The sequence below is a fragment of the Bufo gargarizans genome, chromosome 4 (genome assembly GCF_014858855.1).
Source record: "Bufo gargarizans isolate SCDJY-AF-19 chromosome 4, ASM1485885v1, whole genome shotgun sequence".
NCBI classification, from domain to species: Eukaryota; Metazoa; Chordata; class Amphibia; order Anura; family Bufonidae; genus Bufo; species Bufo gargarizans.
Genome location: NC_058083.1, coordinates 32,219,522 through 32,235,084, shown reverse-complemented (window position 1 = coordinate 32,235,084; position 15,563 = coordinate 32,219,522). Strand labels below are relative to the sequence as shown.

The 15,563-nt window shown below is 43.0% G+C and overlaps 1 protein-coding gene across 1 annotated transcript in view; it reads right to left on the bottom strand.

Annotated features, from left to right (window-relative positions):
• The window catches only part of LOC122935161 (vomeronasal type-2 receptor 26-like), a 127,522-nt gene that overhangs the window by 23,387 nt on the left and 88,572 nt on the right, over positions 1-15,563 (bottom strand). Inside the window, exon 5 of the mRNA XM_044290926.1 lies at positions 6,355-6,576. Within this exon, the coding sequence (XP_044146861.1) occupies positions 6,355-6,576 (222 nt within the window). The remainder of the gene's footprint in view (positions 1-6,354; positions 6,577-15,563) is intronic.

The following is a 15,563-nucleotide window of genomic DNA, read 5'->3' as shown; positions in this document are numbered from 1 at the left end:
TCTTTTACTAAAAATTTTCAGTGGGACACACTCAGTCATTTTATCATTAGATGGCTGACCTGTGCATTGCCACCTTCAATGTTAAGGGTTTTAATGCTCCATCAAAACGTAGTCAGATATTCTCCTTAGCTAAAAAAGAAAAATGCTCAGTCCTGATGCTTCAGGAGACACATTTCAAATTTAATAAATACCCTGTCCTATCTAGATCCATGTACCCACACTGGTATCATTGTGGATCGAATTCTGTGGCATCCAGAGGTGTGAGTGTGGGGTTCCAGAGGGGTCTGCCCTTCTCATATATTTCTCATATTCAAGATGTAGAGGGCAGATATATACTGTTGAAGGGCAAAATAGCTAATCAGACTTATACCTTTGCAAACTTCTATGCTCCAAATGTCAAACAGATTTCATGGCTGATAGAGACACTTACTCTTTTGGAGTCATTCAGAGAGGGCATGGTGGTGCTTGGAGGTGATCTGAATATAGCATTAAATCCTTCTATAGATTCATCATCCCAAAAATCAGCTCTATCCACTAGAGCACTGAGACGACTTAGGAATAAATTACATCAGGGAGCTGTCCATGACGTATGGCGTCTCCTTAATCCCTCCGGGCAGGACTACACCCCCACAACTCGTATCAAAGGCTCAATTACATATTTGTGTCAAAAGAACACCTACATTTGTGCACGCACGCCTACATAGGTAATATACTTTTATCTGACCATGCCCCAGTATTTATTACCATTCAAGCTCCATCACTAGAACCTAAAGCATTTAGATGGCGACTTAATGAACAGCTGATTTCCTAAGAAGAGAACAAAGTGTATATTCAAAAACTTATGGAGGAATTATTTTCCCTTAATTCCCTTCCTGGCACATCCCCCCACATACTATGGGACACCCACAAGGCTTACATGAGAGGCCAATTAATTAGTATGGGGACAAGAATCAAGAAGGAGAGGAAGAAAAAAGTAGAAGAACTCCTAGCCCAGATCCATAGATTAGAAACTGTTCACAAAAGTTATTTATTAGATTCCCACCTGAAGGAGCTCACAGATTTAAAGAACACTCTAAAGACCCTGCTCAATAAAGCTTCTGCCAATACAAATATTATGAACATGGAGATAAGGCATCCAAGTTCATGATGCAACGTATTAAGCAAAGGAAATCTCATAATTATATACACATGATTAGAGTTACTAACAAGGAAAAGGTGTCTACTACCCCAGAAATAGCCAAACAATTTCAAAGGTACTACTACTCCCTATACAATATAAAAGAAGAAGAAAAGGAAAGTGGTATCCCCCCTCTCCACCCCCAAAGGAATCAGCAATCTCCTTCCTTAATTCCCTTGCCTTACCGGTACTGTCGGATTCCCAAGTCCAAATTTTACAAGCCCCTTTTACAATGTCGGAACTTGAGACAGCAATTAAACAACTTTCTAATGGGAAAAGTCCTGGACCTGATGGCTACCCGGCTTTATATTACCGCACTTTCCATAATATATTAGGCCCATACCTTCTCTCTATATTTAATAGCTCCCTGTCTGGTGTCCCATTATCCACAGATAACACCAGAGCACATATCACACTGATCCCTAAAGAAGGAAAGGATAGTTCCCAATGCTCTAATTATCTCCCAATCTCCCTGTTAAATCTGGATTTGAAATTATTAGCTAAGATGCTTGCTACCTGCTTGTCATCATTCCTGCCATCTCTAATCAAAGAAGACCAAGTCAGCTTTGTCCGTGGTAGGGAGGGCAGAAATAATACCGCCAACGCTATTTACCTTACAAAAAAGCTCAGACGGCCTCTAGTCTTCCTTAGCACGGACGCAGAAAAAGCCTTCGACAGGGTTAGCTGGGACTATATGAGAGAAGTCCTTAAAACAATTAAATTCCCTGACCAATATATTAACGCCATCTTTTCCTTGTATACCCATGCCTCAGCTTCTATCATCATTAACGACACTCTGTTCCCCTCCTTTAATATCAGGAATGGCACCAGACAGGGATGCCCACTTTCACCCTTATTATTGGTTCTCGTAATGGAGACACTGCTCCAGACTATTAGACTGGAGAAAGAGATAGTAGGTATAAAGATAAATCAAAATGAACATAAGGTAGCTGCTTTCGAAGACGATCTGTTAAAAATGAATACCAACCCAATCAAAGCCCTACCTATGATTTATAAGTTTTTAGAACAGTTTAGTTCTTATTCAAACTTCAAAATTAATATGAGCAAATCCCATATTATCACTATAGACCTCCCTTCCTCAACTAGGAACTCATTAAAGGCAAACTCCCCCTTTAACTGGGACACTCATATATTACATATCTAGGAGTCAAGATTGGGCCCGACCCATCCACTCTTTTTCGACTGAATTTTACTCCTCTCCTTCAGTCTATTTCTGAACAACTAGCTGGGTTGAGGAATCCGATGTTATCATGGTTTGGTAGGAAGAATATTGTAACCTCATTGGTCTTACCAAGATTGACATACCTGCAGCAAGTACTACCGATCCCAGTCCCAAAAATATATTACATTAAACTTAAACGACAAATTAGCTCGTTTATTTGGGCCGGGAAAAGGGCTCGACTAGCTCGTTCTGTTCTCTGTAGACCTGAGGCTAATGGGGGAATAGGATTACCTGACCCAGAATTATATGGGAGAGCAGTTATGCTTTCTAGATTAGTGGATTGGATGACACACCCAAATCAGAAGCCTTGGGTATCCATGGAACAGGATAACCTGGGTTCATTCCCTTCAGGTCTCCTAGTGGGTGCAAAAAAAAATTCCAACACAGGATAGGCCCCTCAACCCAATGGTTAAATCGATAATAGAGACCTGGAACTGGTTCCAACAATCGCAGCATACCATACCATTACCCTCTCCATTGATACAAATAAAAGACATATTAGTATATGCTCCATCTAACCTGAAAGACTGTCTACCCCATTCGAAACTCTACACTGCTCCTCTTCTCACTTTTTGCCGATAATGGCGTAGTATTGAAAAGTAAAAATATTTTAAATATCTTCCCGGAATGCAAACACTTCCCTTACTTACTGTCCTTCATACGCTCCTTTATATTAAAGAATATCTCTATGAATGACCTACTACGTCCACTGACCTGGTTTGAAAGTATAATAATGGACCAATCCAAGCATACTAAACTAATCTCCCAAATCTATAGGAAATTAAATACTCCAATGTCAATGACTAAACCAGCATTTATTGGGCTATGGGAAAGGGACTTGGATATTAGCTTCTCTCAAACAGAGGCCTCAAAACTTTTATTACTGCCCCAGAAAACCTCTAGGTGCGTTCGCACCCAAGAAAACGGGTATAAAATTTTAACAAGGTGGTATAGGACTCCAGATATCACTTGCCGTTATAGCCCAAATAATATAGATACGTGCTGAAGATGTAAAAAGGATAGGGGTTCATTTTTCCATATATGGTGGGAATGCCCTCCACTTCAAGATTGGTGGAAGGAAATCTTCGCCAAAGCTAACATGATATGTAAAACAAATATTTCATTCTCTCCTCAATTAGCACTATTAGGTTTACCGCCATCTACATCTAAACTACCACCAACCAAAGTATTCCATACTATGTTAAGTGCAGCACGTCTGTTAATACCTAAATTTTGGCTTTCTGAAGAATTACCTTCCCCCTCTCAATGGATAGGGAAGGTTGACCAATTATGTAGGTTTGAAGAAATTGCAGCCTGGGAAAACCGTAGTATACAATTATATAGGAAACAATGGAAAGATTGGTTTACACACAGAAACATAAACACTTCTCTCTTCTAGCTTACATCTGCCGTTCCTGACTAAGTCTGCTTACTATAATTGGACTCTAACATAACCCTTATAGAGTTATATTAGGTGTGGATTAAATTTGTATTATCTATTGTACTATCCATCCTAAGGAACTGATGTAAAACAATACCTGTCAAACCACCTGTTACCTTATGTTATTCAAATGTCTTCAATCGATACCATTATGCGATTTAACATATTTAACCGTATGTAATGATTCTTATTTTTAATAAAAATGATTTGAAAAAAAAAAAAGAGACACAGTGGGGAAGATTTATCAAATTGGCAAAAAGTAGAACTGGCTTAGTTGCCCATAGCAACCAATCAGATTCCACCTTTCATTTTTCACAGCTCCTTTAGAAAATGAAAGGTGAAATCTGATTGGTTGGTATGGGCAACTAAGCCAGTTCTGCTTTACACCAGTTTGATAAATCCCCCCCAATCTGTCTCACTAATATGGCTGGGAGCCAGAAGCCATTAAAACCCAGCCAAGGGCTGTGGCATCCAGGACCATAACATACATAACCTCCACAGCCTGCTTCTGTGCACAAACTCTCTTCTCTTGACGGCCTAACCTTCTTAGGGTTGCTGACTTTCACTCACTTCTGCAGGTGACTCACACCACAAGAAAGAGCCAAGCCCAGAAGTTAGGACCACTTCTGAAGAGTTAGCTCTGGAATGTCCACTGTGAGGCTGTAGGAATAGAAAGCTTAGTTTGTGAGTCAGTGTTGGAGATGATGAGCAGGGCTGTGTTAGATGTTGTAATCAGGTTCTGAGTTTCACTGGAGACAATCCCTGTGATGGACTAGTGAGACAGCTTCAGAGGAGTGTGGATTCTCTGCTGGCCTAAGGCATGGCCTAGTTGGTGATGGATCTACCACTTTAGCAGTCATATAGGATATTACAGGGACAGCAGGGTCAGAGGGGCCAGGCCATCAGGCCTCGTCTTCCAATAGACGCAAACACGCACAGTAAGTACAACTGTTTGAATACTGGCAGGTGAGGCTCGGGCTGTCATGGATGGCATACAGAGCAGCCGGACCCAGGCCAAATACTCGGGCCTCATTCCTTGGCCATGGTCTCTTCAGCAGGTGTGATCCAGTGAAATCATGACAACTGCTGGTCTGAGTAGGAGAATGTTTAGGCCGAGTATCATTGCCCGATCTGTCTCTGGCCTGTGCAATCCCCTACTCAGCCCAGCAGACACGATGATGTCACTACATTGCACCTGCTGGAGAAAGCATGCTGTGCTCCATTCATAAAGGGAATGGAGCTAGGTGAGTATTACTTTGTATATTTTATTAACACTAAGGAAGCAGCACTATTGTAAGTAGAGGACTGAGGGGCAGCACTACTGCGAGGGGGCACTAAGGGGCAGCACTACTGTATGGGGATGTTAATACGGGAGCAGCACTACTGTAAGGGGGGCACCAAGTGGGTAAAACTACTGTGTAAGTGCACAAAGGGGAATTCTACTATGTTTAGGCACAAAGGGGGAAGAACTAGTATGTGGGGGCACTAAGCGGGAAATCTACTGTGTGAGGCACAAAGTGGGAATGACTACTATGTGGGGGCACTAAGGGGGCATTCAACTGTGAAGGGGGTGTTAAGGGGGCATGACTACTGTGTGAAGGCCCTAATGAGGCATGACTAAAATAAAGGGGTCACTAAGGGTGAATAGCTATGGGGGCATAACTACTGTGTGGGGGCACAAAAAGGGAATGACTACTGTGTGGAGACACCAAGGAGACATTTTACTGTGAATGGGGCACTAAGGGGGCCTGAATTCTGTGTTGGGGGACTAAGTGGTCCTGACTACTGTGAAAACTGAGCATTCTACTGTCGGGTGGCACTAAGGGGGAATAACTGTTGTGTGGGACCCTAAGGTGACATATAGTGCCAGTGTGACATACTGTAAACTAACTCCTCCTCCTCCAGGACTAGTTGTGAGAATTATTTATTTATTATTTATTTTATGCGCTTATATAGCGCTGCTATATTCCGCAGCGCTTTACAGACATGGGCATATGCTATTGAGCCCAGCCTTTTTCCATTGCTCTGGTGGCAGCAGGGCAGCTGGAGATGTTCGCTTCCATTGCTTTGAGCGCTGCTGATAGTTTATCTCCTTTGTTGGGTGGTATGTGTATATAGTGTATATATGGTGTATTTATGTATGTGTACAATGTATATGGTGTATTTATGTGTATCTGCGTTGCATATATATGGTGTATATATATGTAAATATGTGTCGTGATGCCACATGTCTGCCGTTGAGTAGGGAACCTGTTGTTAAAAATTGGAACACCACCCCTGGGCTGGTGGTACCGTTCTGGAATAAGTTGGGTTTATAGACTTGACAGTGGATGTTCACTGAGCTTGGATCCTCCTGATTATTGCTGCATTCATCTGGACAGTTAGAGATAGCAGACTGCAGGAGATTTATATATAACAACCTCATGTAAACAGACATGATTATTCCTCTCTTAACTGAAGGATACGTCAGGTTAGTATAATACTATGTAGTACCTGGAAAAATTTAGGATTCCATCGTATGGCGCTGTTATTTATTTGTAATTGGAACCCATTCGTTTCTCGGTAATATCCAACTGTGTTTGTCTGCGTTGATTTATTCTCAAATATAATAAAGTTTAAAACATCAAACTTTGGAAGAAAGTGTCCATCTCTATTGAAATAGATCTCCTCTTTCCCGGGGGTCAACACGTGAATCCTCTTCAGATAATAATTGAGCTGGTCATTTACAAGAAAAAAAACATTTTATCAGTTATTCCATAAAAATAATTTGTGTTTTGCATTGCTGTTATGCTAGATGATGAGCTAGTAGACTTTGCGGCCCATGTCCTCCACCACTCAGCTACCCAGGGCAGGTACTGGCACCGGGTTATTCACCCTGCTGCCGGTGCTCCAGTTTTCTGGACCCACTAGTCCCCCACAGCTTCCTTCTGGCTAGTCCAGCTGTTGGAGTCTGCTGGTTCCTCTTGCTCCTGCTGGCAAGGCTTCTCCCCCCTCTGCCCTTAGGAAATGCATGCACACTTTTGCCGGCTCTAATATTTTAGTGTGCTAGTCCCTTCAAAGGTGTTTTGCTCCATTTGTCTGTCTATGTACAGAGCTCTGGCCGATTCTTGACTCTGATCCTCGACTGTCTGACTTCACCTGTGCCTGTTTACCTTATTGACCCTTTTCTGCCTGTCCTGACCTCAGACTAGGGGCCTGATACCTCAGTTCTTCTGCCAACCACATTGGGACTATTCCAACAGATGCAACCTAGTGGCCCTCTTGCAGCAAAGACTGGATCCCCCTTTTTAAAGGATGATTATCAGAGGACTGAACAGGATAATGTCTTAGGTTTAGCCCAAAGTTAAACAGGTTGGTGGACACAGTGATTCCACATCCTCTGATTGTTACAGATTTATTATGGTCTTCAAGATATATGATATCAGAAATCTGTATTTGCTCAGACTATGGTTCTGCTGACGGTAGTGTGCAGCATCCCAATGCAGAGCAGCGGTACACTGCAAAATGCAAAACACATTTTTTCTGTATTACATTTACTGTATTTTGTATGCACATGGTATTAATGCGCTATATTGTCCGCTACCGCTAGGTGGGACTGGTGTCACCCTCCCTATATAGAAAGGAGGAGTGAGAACATTCTAGTCAGTCAATTCAGAAAAAAATAGTGAGGGCTGAGAGTTTAGCCTGTCCTGGAGCAGGTACCAACAATGCATAATTTCACCGCCACATCTAAATATAAGACAGCTTTCTAGGGAACAAAGAAAGATTGGAGTGGTGATCTTGATTAAAACGTAACTTTTAATTAGTTCAATAGAAAGAGTCCCTAAATATAACACATATTAACAATCTAGTGCACAATGACACATAAAATTCTTGGTACACGGCGGCACCTGAAGCGTAACCGGTTGTCCTACCGTAACCCAGGTGTCTTCCAGTCTTTACAGATGTTCAGTAGATGTAATCTTGCTGAAAATACAAAATGGCAGGAACCAGGCGGGAATGATGATGGGCTCTAAGACCCTATATAACCCTAGGATAGGGGTGCTGACGTGACCCTGACTTCCTAACCACAGAGCCCCCGTCCTGAGAAGAACGACCCCGTCTGGAACCTTGCCCTTACGCTACTTGGCCCTCTTGTGCCCTAGTGCAGCAGTTCCCTACATACATGTTTCATGTAACAATCATCAGGGGAATATTGTGCAATCGAGCACGGCATAAATCACATAGTGTTGATCTAGATGTTTCAATAATCAACACTGAGGGTATTCAATGTGAAAGCAAAAGACACTTAAATCAATACAAATGGTAGCCTGTGGTATAGGCTCCACTGGGTATCAGGGCTAAACACATGCCTAAAGATATAAGGCAGTATAAGGTGCAGGGAGGTCTCTTGATATGCGGCTCCACGGACCAGTGTGCCGCGATACGTCCTGAGGCTCTAATATAGCCTACATAAGGAAGCTCGCCCGTGCAATTTTAAACATACCTTCATCTCAGAACAAGGCTGGGGAGCGCAGCGCGGTGATGTGAAAGGGGCGGTTTCATGCAACTGCGCATGCACAGGCCACGCTGAAGATCGACAGAGTTTGTAGGACTATACAATGCAGTCTGACGTAGCCGGTTCGGTATACGTCATTGCAAACGGCTACGGATTGTGTCATCAGCCCAGGACACAACTAATCCAATGGCCATGGTTGAACGCGTTGCCATGCAACCGGGACTATTTATGGCAGCCATCAACACATCAGCGCTATCATAGATGTAGGACAGCGCTACTAATATAAGGCATTTTTGTGGCAATCAAATAAGACGAGGTCTACTAATTTAAGAGGCCCACACACAGGGCTATGATTCAACAGAGGTATATGAAAAATATTCCACCTCAATAGATTTGGGTGAGCCGACATATCAGGCATTACAGATAGAAATTTTGCCTAGAGAATTTGGACCATAATATGAATATCATGGTTAGGAAGGTCCGGTATATGAAATTGGGCCTAATTATTTATAGTCCCATAACATTTTCAAATAAAGCAGCTGTAACACAGCTGTTCATTTAAGCCTAAGGGGGCTACGGTACTCAGAGTATGAATCCATCGGACTTCATGTTAAAGAAGTACATGGTCCCAGTTTTCCCCCCGTGCCAGAGGGGGGGGACCTCGATGCCCGTGGCCTTAATGCTTTGGTGGTCCCCATGGTGATGCTCCTGTATATGACGAGATACAGCTATATCTCTCTTATTGGAGATATCCTCCAGGTGTTCCCCAATCCGTCTGCGTAATTTTCTCTTCGTTTTCCCTATGTATTCCATAGGGCACTCGCATGTTATTTTTTAGATGACGCCTTGAGTCCTGCAATTCACAAAATCCTTAATTAAAAAGGTTATTTGAAGATTTACACTGGTGAATGTTTTACCTGTCTGTATAGTACTGCAGGCAACACAGCCACTACATCTAAAACAACCCAGGGGCCTTCGATCTAACCAGGAACCGCCCCTGGGAGATGGATTGCAGTGGCTATGTACCAGCAGGTCCCTGAGGCTGTTTCCCTTCCTGAGTGTTATCTGTGGGTAGTCGTGAATCCTGTCTTTGATATCTGGATCCATTAGTAATATCGACCAGTGTTTCTGTAAGACATTTCTAACTTGATTGGCTGCCACATCAAAGGTACCAATTAATTGAATTTTCTGCTCAGTTTTAGGCTTAATTCTGGATACCAATAATTCAGTACGTGTTGATGAGAGCGCTTCTCCTGAGGATTGCGGCCTGTTCCACAAACTCAGGTTTATCAGAACAGTTGCGTCTCAGGCACAAATATTGGCCACGCGGTATTCCTCTCTTCAGAGGAAGGGCGTGACTACTGTTCCAATGTAACACCGAGTTTGTAGATGGAGGTTTCCGATAGATACTGATAGTTAGTTCATCTGAACCCTTTCTTGAGATCAGGATATCCAGGAAGGGAAGAGTGTTCTTGTTTGTCTCATACGTAAAACGTAGTGCCAGGTCATTGCAAGTGAGCTTCTCAACAAGGGTTGAAAAGGCCAATATGGTCGCATTCCATATGATGATGTCATCTATGTACCGGGCCCACAATGCCTGAGGCCCGAGTACAAGACGACACCGCATCATTGAATGCGATAGTCGCTTCCCACCAGTCCAGGAGCAAATTAGCATAGGATGGTGCACACAAACATCCCATTGCAGTGCCCCTGAGCTGGTGGTACCACTTGCCATCAAAAAGAAAAAAGTTATGAGTAAGGATGTATCTCAGAAGTTTCAGGACAAAATGATTATGTTCACTAAATTGCTTTTCCTTTATGCTCAAGTAATAGCTGACTGCTAGGAGACCCGCTTCATGTGGGATAGACGAGTAAAGCACCTCCACGTCTATACTTGCAAGGATTGACTGTTAGTCCAATGTAATACCATCTATCCTTTTTAGAAGATCCATGCTATCGCATATGTATGAGGGCAGGGATGTCACGAATGGTAATAGTATGCAGTCAATGTATTTGCCCAAGTTCTGACAAATACTCCCTACTCCTGAAACTATCGGTCATCCTTTTAGGGATTTATACCCTTATGAATTTTAGGGAGCCCGTAAAAGGTAGCAACCACTGTGAATTTTGGATATAAAAAATCAAATTCCGTTTCTGAGATAATCTTATTGCATTTTGCCTCTAACAGAATGTCGCGCAATTCTGCCAAGTAAGAAATCGTTGGATTTGTGGTAAGTATACCGTAGTTCTGTTTATCACTCAGAAGTTGTCTGCACATTTTGCAATAGTCCTCTGTATTAAAGAAACATAGAAAATAGAATGTGTCGGCAGATAAGAACCATTTGGCCCATCTAGTCTGCCCAATATACTGAATACTATGAATAGCCCCTGGCCCTATCTTATATGAAGGATGGCCTTATGCCTATCCCATGCATGCTTAAACTCCTTCACTGTATTTGCAGCTACCACTTCTGCAGGAAGGCTATTCCATGCATCCACTACTCTCTCAGTAAAGTAATACTTCCTGATATTAACCTTTGCCCCTCTAATTTAAAACTATGTCCTTTTGTAGCAGTTTTTCTTATTTTAAATATTCTCTCCTCTTTTACCTTGTTGATTCCCTTTATGTATTTAAAAGTTTCTATCATATCCCCTCTGTCTCGTCTTTCTTCCAATCTTTAATCTTTCCAGGTAAGTTGTATCCTGCAATCCATGTAATAGTTTAGTAGCTCTTCTCTGAACTCTCTCCAAAGTATCAATATCCTTCTGGAGATATGGTCTCCAGTACTGAGCACAATACTCCAATGAGGTCTCACTAGTGCTCTCTAGAACGGTATGAGCACCTCCCTCTTTCATGATAACAGTGTCCCCCCCCCCCCCCTTATCAGAGGGTTTAATTGTAACTAAATGATCGTTTTTAAGAGGAGATTGCTTCACGTTCCTTACTGGAGAGATTGTTCAACATCCTGGAGGATGCTAGTTCCCCCAACTCCGAGGTGACCAGTTGGAGAAACACTTCCAAACATGAGATACCCTCAGGTGGTGGCATTTTTTTACTTCTTTCTTTCAAGAAGGTGAAGGGTTCTATTCCCTCATTCCGATTATCCATTTCGGAAAGGCTATTTAGTAGTCTCACATCATCTAGCATATCGGGGGGAATTCCAAGGTCCCGACACTGGTGCTTGTCTGAGTTCTTAAAGAACTTATGCCATCTGAGTTTACGAACAAATAGATTCAAATCCTTTTTGCAGGAAAAGTCATTGAAGCGCTGCGTCGAGACAAAGGAAAGTCCCTTACTGAGTACTGTCATTTCAGTGGGTGACAAAGACCTGTTGGATAAGTTAAATATTTTGGGGCCTGTTGGTCTCGCTGTCGCGAGCGGTTTCTCAGGGGATAAGAAATTATACCTCTGGGGAAATTATTAGAGGGAGGGCCTGCAGATTGTCCTCTCGCTCTGCCGCCCCGTCCCCTGCCTCTCCTATAAATTGGTTTCTAGCTTTATTTCTATTTTATTTCAGATATCAAAGAAAAGATTCACGACTACCCACAGATAACACTCAGGAAGGGAAACAGCCTCAGGGACCTGCTGGTACATAGCCACTACAATCCATCTCCCAGGGGCTGTTCCTGGTTAGATCGAAGGCCCCTGGGTTGTTTTAGATGTAGTGGCTGTGTTGCCTGCAGTACTATACAGACAGATAAAACATTCACCAGTGTTAATCTTCAAAGAACCTTTTTAAATAAGGATTTTGTGAATTGCAGGACTCGAGGCATCATCTAAAAAATAACATGCGAGTGCCCTATGGAATACATACGGAAAACGAAGAGAGAATTGCACAGACGGATTGGGAAAAACCTGGGGGATATCTCCAATAAGAGAGATACAGCTGTTTCTCGCCATACACAGGAGCATCACCATGGGGACCCCCAAAGCATTAAGGCCACGGTCTTCGAGGTCGCCCCTCCTCCGGCACGGGGGGATTCTGGGACCGTGTACTTCTTCAACATGAAGTCCGATGGATCCATACTCTGCGTACTGTAGCTCCCCTAGGCCTATTTTACAATAGTCCTCTGTATTCAGCATAACAGTGTTCCCCCCTTATCAGAGGGTTTAATTGTAACTGAATGATTGTTTTTCAGAGAGGAGATTGCTTCACGTTCCTTACTGGAGAGATTGCTCGACATCCTGGAGGATGCTAGTTCCCCCAACTCTGAGATGACCAGTTGGAGAAACACATCCAAACATGAGATACCCTCAGGTGGTGGCATTTTTTTTACTTCTTTCTTTCAAGGAGGTAAAGGGTTCTATTCCCTCATTCCGATTGTCCATTTCGGACAGGCTATTTAGTAGTCTCACATCATCTAGCATATCGGGGGGAATTCCGAGGTCCCGACACTTGTCTGAGTTCTTAAAGAACGTATGCTTTCTGAGTTTACAATTACCCAAGAAAAGTCATTGAAGCGCTGCAACGGGACAAAGGAAAGTCCCTTACTGAGTACTGTCATTTCGGTGGGGGACAATGACCTGTTGGATAAGTTTATTATTTCGGGGCCTGTTGGTCCCTGATCTAAAAAATTATTAGAGGGAGGGCCTGCAGATTGTCCTCTCGCTCTGCCGCCCCGTCCCCTGCCTCTCTTATATATGGGTTTCTAGCTTTATTTCTATTTGGCTGTTCCCGTTCACTGTCAGAGATATCTGTTTCAGTAGTGGAGAGATCTGAGGGCAGCTCTCTTATTGGTGGCTTTTCTCTGAGAACTCAGTAGGCCGTGTTCTCCTTTAATTCTGCCAGATCCTGATTGAATTGCCAATGTTTTCTATTGCATAGAAAATACTGGAATTTCTCCACAGAGGTCTGAAGTAATTTCTCCTTTCTCCATAAATTCTGGGTCTTGTGAGAAAGATTTAACAGTCTCCATTTGTGTTTTCAGTTTCTCGCTTAGATTGTCCAGATGCGTATTTTACTCCTCCAGTAATAAGGTCATAAACTGAAGGAAGCTGGACATAGCTAGTTGTTCTCACTTACTATTGAAGCCTGTGCTTCTTTGTTTAGGTACAGGAACAAGGGAAATCCTTAGACCTCTGGGGACAATCCCATGCTTTATATAATTATCAAGACTTTGTACCTCCCACCAGCTAGAAAGGTATTCACAATACAGTTTATTCAACTCCTTGAAAGCTGAACTAAATGATTGTGTAAACTTCTTTTGTGTATGTGTTTTATCTGAAAATACTTCCTTAGCCTCTGCAAGCCATGTCTCCGTGTTTAGGCCACCTGCCAGAAAACCCACCATGCCAAAAAAGAAATATATAAAGTAGAAAAAAACATTTTTTTATGATAATCTATGGCTAGATCACCTATAAATACAGAGTACAAAGAAAGATTTCAGTGGTGATCTTAATTAAAACGTAACTTTTAATTAGTTCAATAGAAAGAGTTCCTAAATATAACACATATGAACAATCTAGTGCACAATGACACATACATTTCTTGGTACACGGCGGCACCTGAAGCGTAACTGGTTGTCATACCGTAACCCAGGTGTTCAGTAGATGTAATCTTGCTGAAAATACAAAATGGCTGGAACCAGACGGGAATGATGGTGGGCTCGAACACCCTATATAACCCTAGGATAGGGGTGCTGCATATCAAGAGTAGGGATGAGCGAACTCGAACTGTATAGTTCGGGTTCGTACCGAATTTTGGGGTGTCCGTGACACGGACCCGAACCCGGACATTTTCGTAAAAGTCCGGGTTCGGTGTTCGTCGCTTTCTTGGCGCGTTTGTGACGCTTTCTTGGCGCTTTTTGAAAGGCTGCAAAGCAGCCAATCAACAAGAGTCATACTACTTGCCCCAAGAGGCCTTCACAGCCATGCCTACTATTGGCATGGCTGTGATTGGCCAGAGCACCATGTGACCCAGCCTCTATTTAAGCTGGAGTCACATAGCGCCGCCCGTCACTCTGCTCTGATTAGCGTAGGGAGAGGTTGCGGCTGCGACAGTAGGGCGAGATTAGGCAGATTAACTTCTCCAAAGGACTTGATTAATCGATCGATCTGCAGCTGTGCATCATTAAGCTGCTGAAATTCAATTGCTCACAGTTTTTAGGCTGCCCAGACCGTTTGTCAGTCACTTTTTTCTGGGGTGATCGGCGGCCATTTTGTGTCTTGTGGTGCGCCAGCACAAGCTGCGACCAAGTGCATTTAACCCTCAATGGTGTGGTTGTTTTTTGGCTAAAGCCTACATCAGGGTGAAGCTGTCACACCAAGTGTATTTAACCAGCAATAGTCTGTTTATTTTTTGGCCATATACTACATCAGGGGCAAGCTGCGCCTGTCACCAAGTGCATTTAACCCTCAATGGTGTGGTTGTTTTTTGGCTAAAGCCTACATCAGGGTGAAGCTGTCACACCAAGTGCATTTAACCAGCAATAGTCTGTTAATTTTTTGGCCATATACTAAATCAGGGGCAAGCTGCGCCCGTCACCAAGTGCATTTAACCAGCAATAGTGTGGTTGGTCAAGCTGTCACACCAAGTGCATTTAACCAGCAATAGTCTGTTTATTTTTTGGCCATATACTACATCAGGGGCAAGCTGCGCCTGTCACCAAGTGCATTTAACCCTCAATGGTGTGGTTGATTTTTGGCCATATACTACATCAGGGGCAAGCTGCGCCCGTCTCCAAGTGCATTTAACCATCAGTAGTGTGGTTGGTCAAGCTGTCACACCAAGTGCATTTAACCAGCAATAGTCTGTTTATTTTTTGGCCATATACTACATCCGGGGCAAGCTGCGCCTGTCACCAAGTGCATTTAACCCTCAATGGTGAGGTTGTTTTTTGGCTAAAGCCTACATCAGGGTGAAGCTGTCACACCAAGTGCATTTAACCAGCAATAGTCTGTTAATTTTTTGGCCATATACTAAATCAGGGGCAAGCTGCGCCCGTCACCAAGTGCATTTAACCAGCAATAGTCTGTTCATTTTTTGGCCATATACTACATCAGGGGCAAGCTGCGCCCGTCACCAAGTGCATTTAACCAGCAATAGTGTGGTTATTTTTTGGCCATATCCCAGTCTAATTCTCTCACTAAATCCATACCGGTCACCCAGCGCCTAAATACTAGGCCTCAAATTTATATCCCGCTAAATCTGTCGTTACCGCTGTACTGTTGTGGCTGGGCAAGTTATTTAGTGTCCGTCAAAGC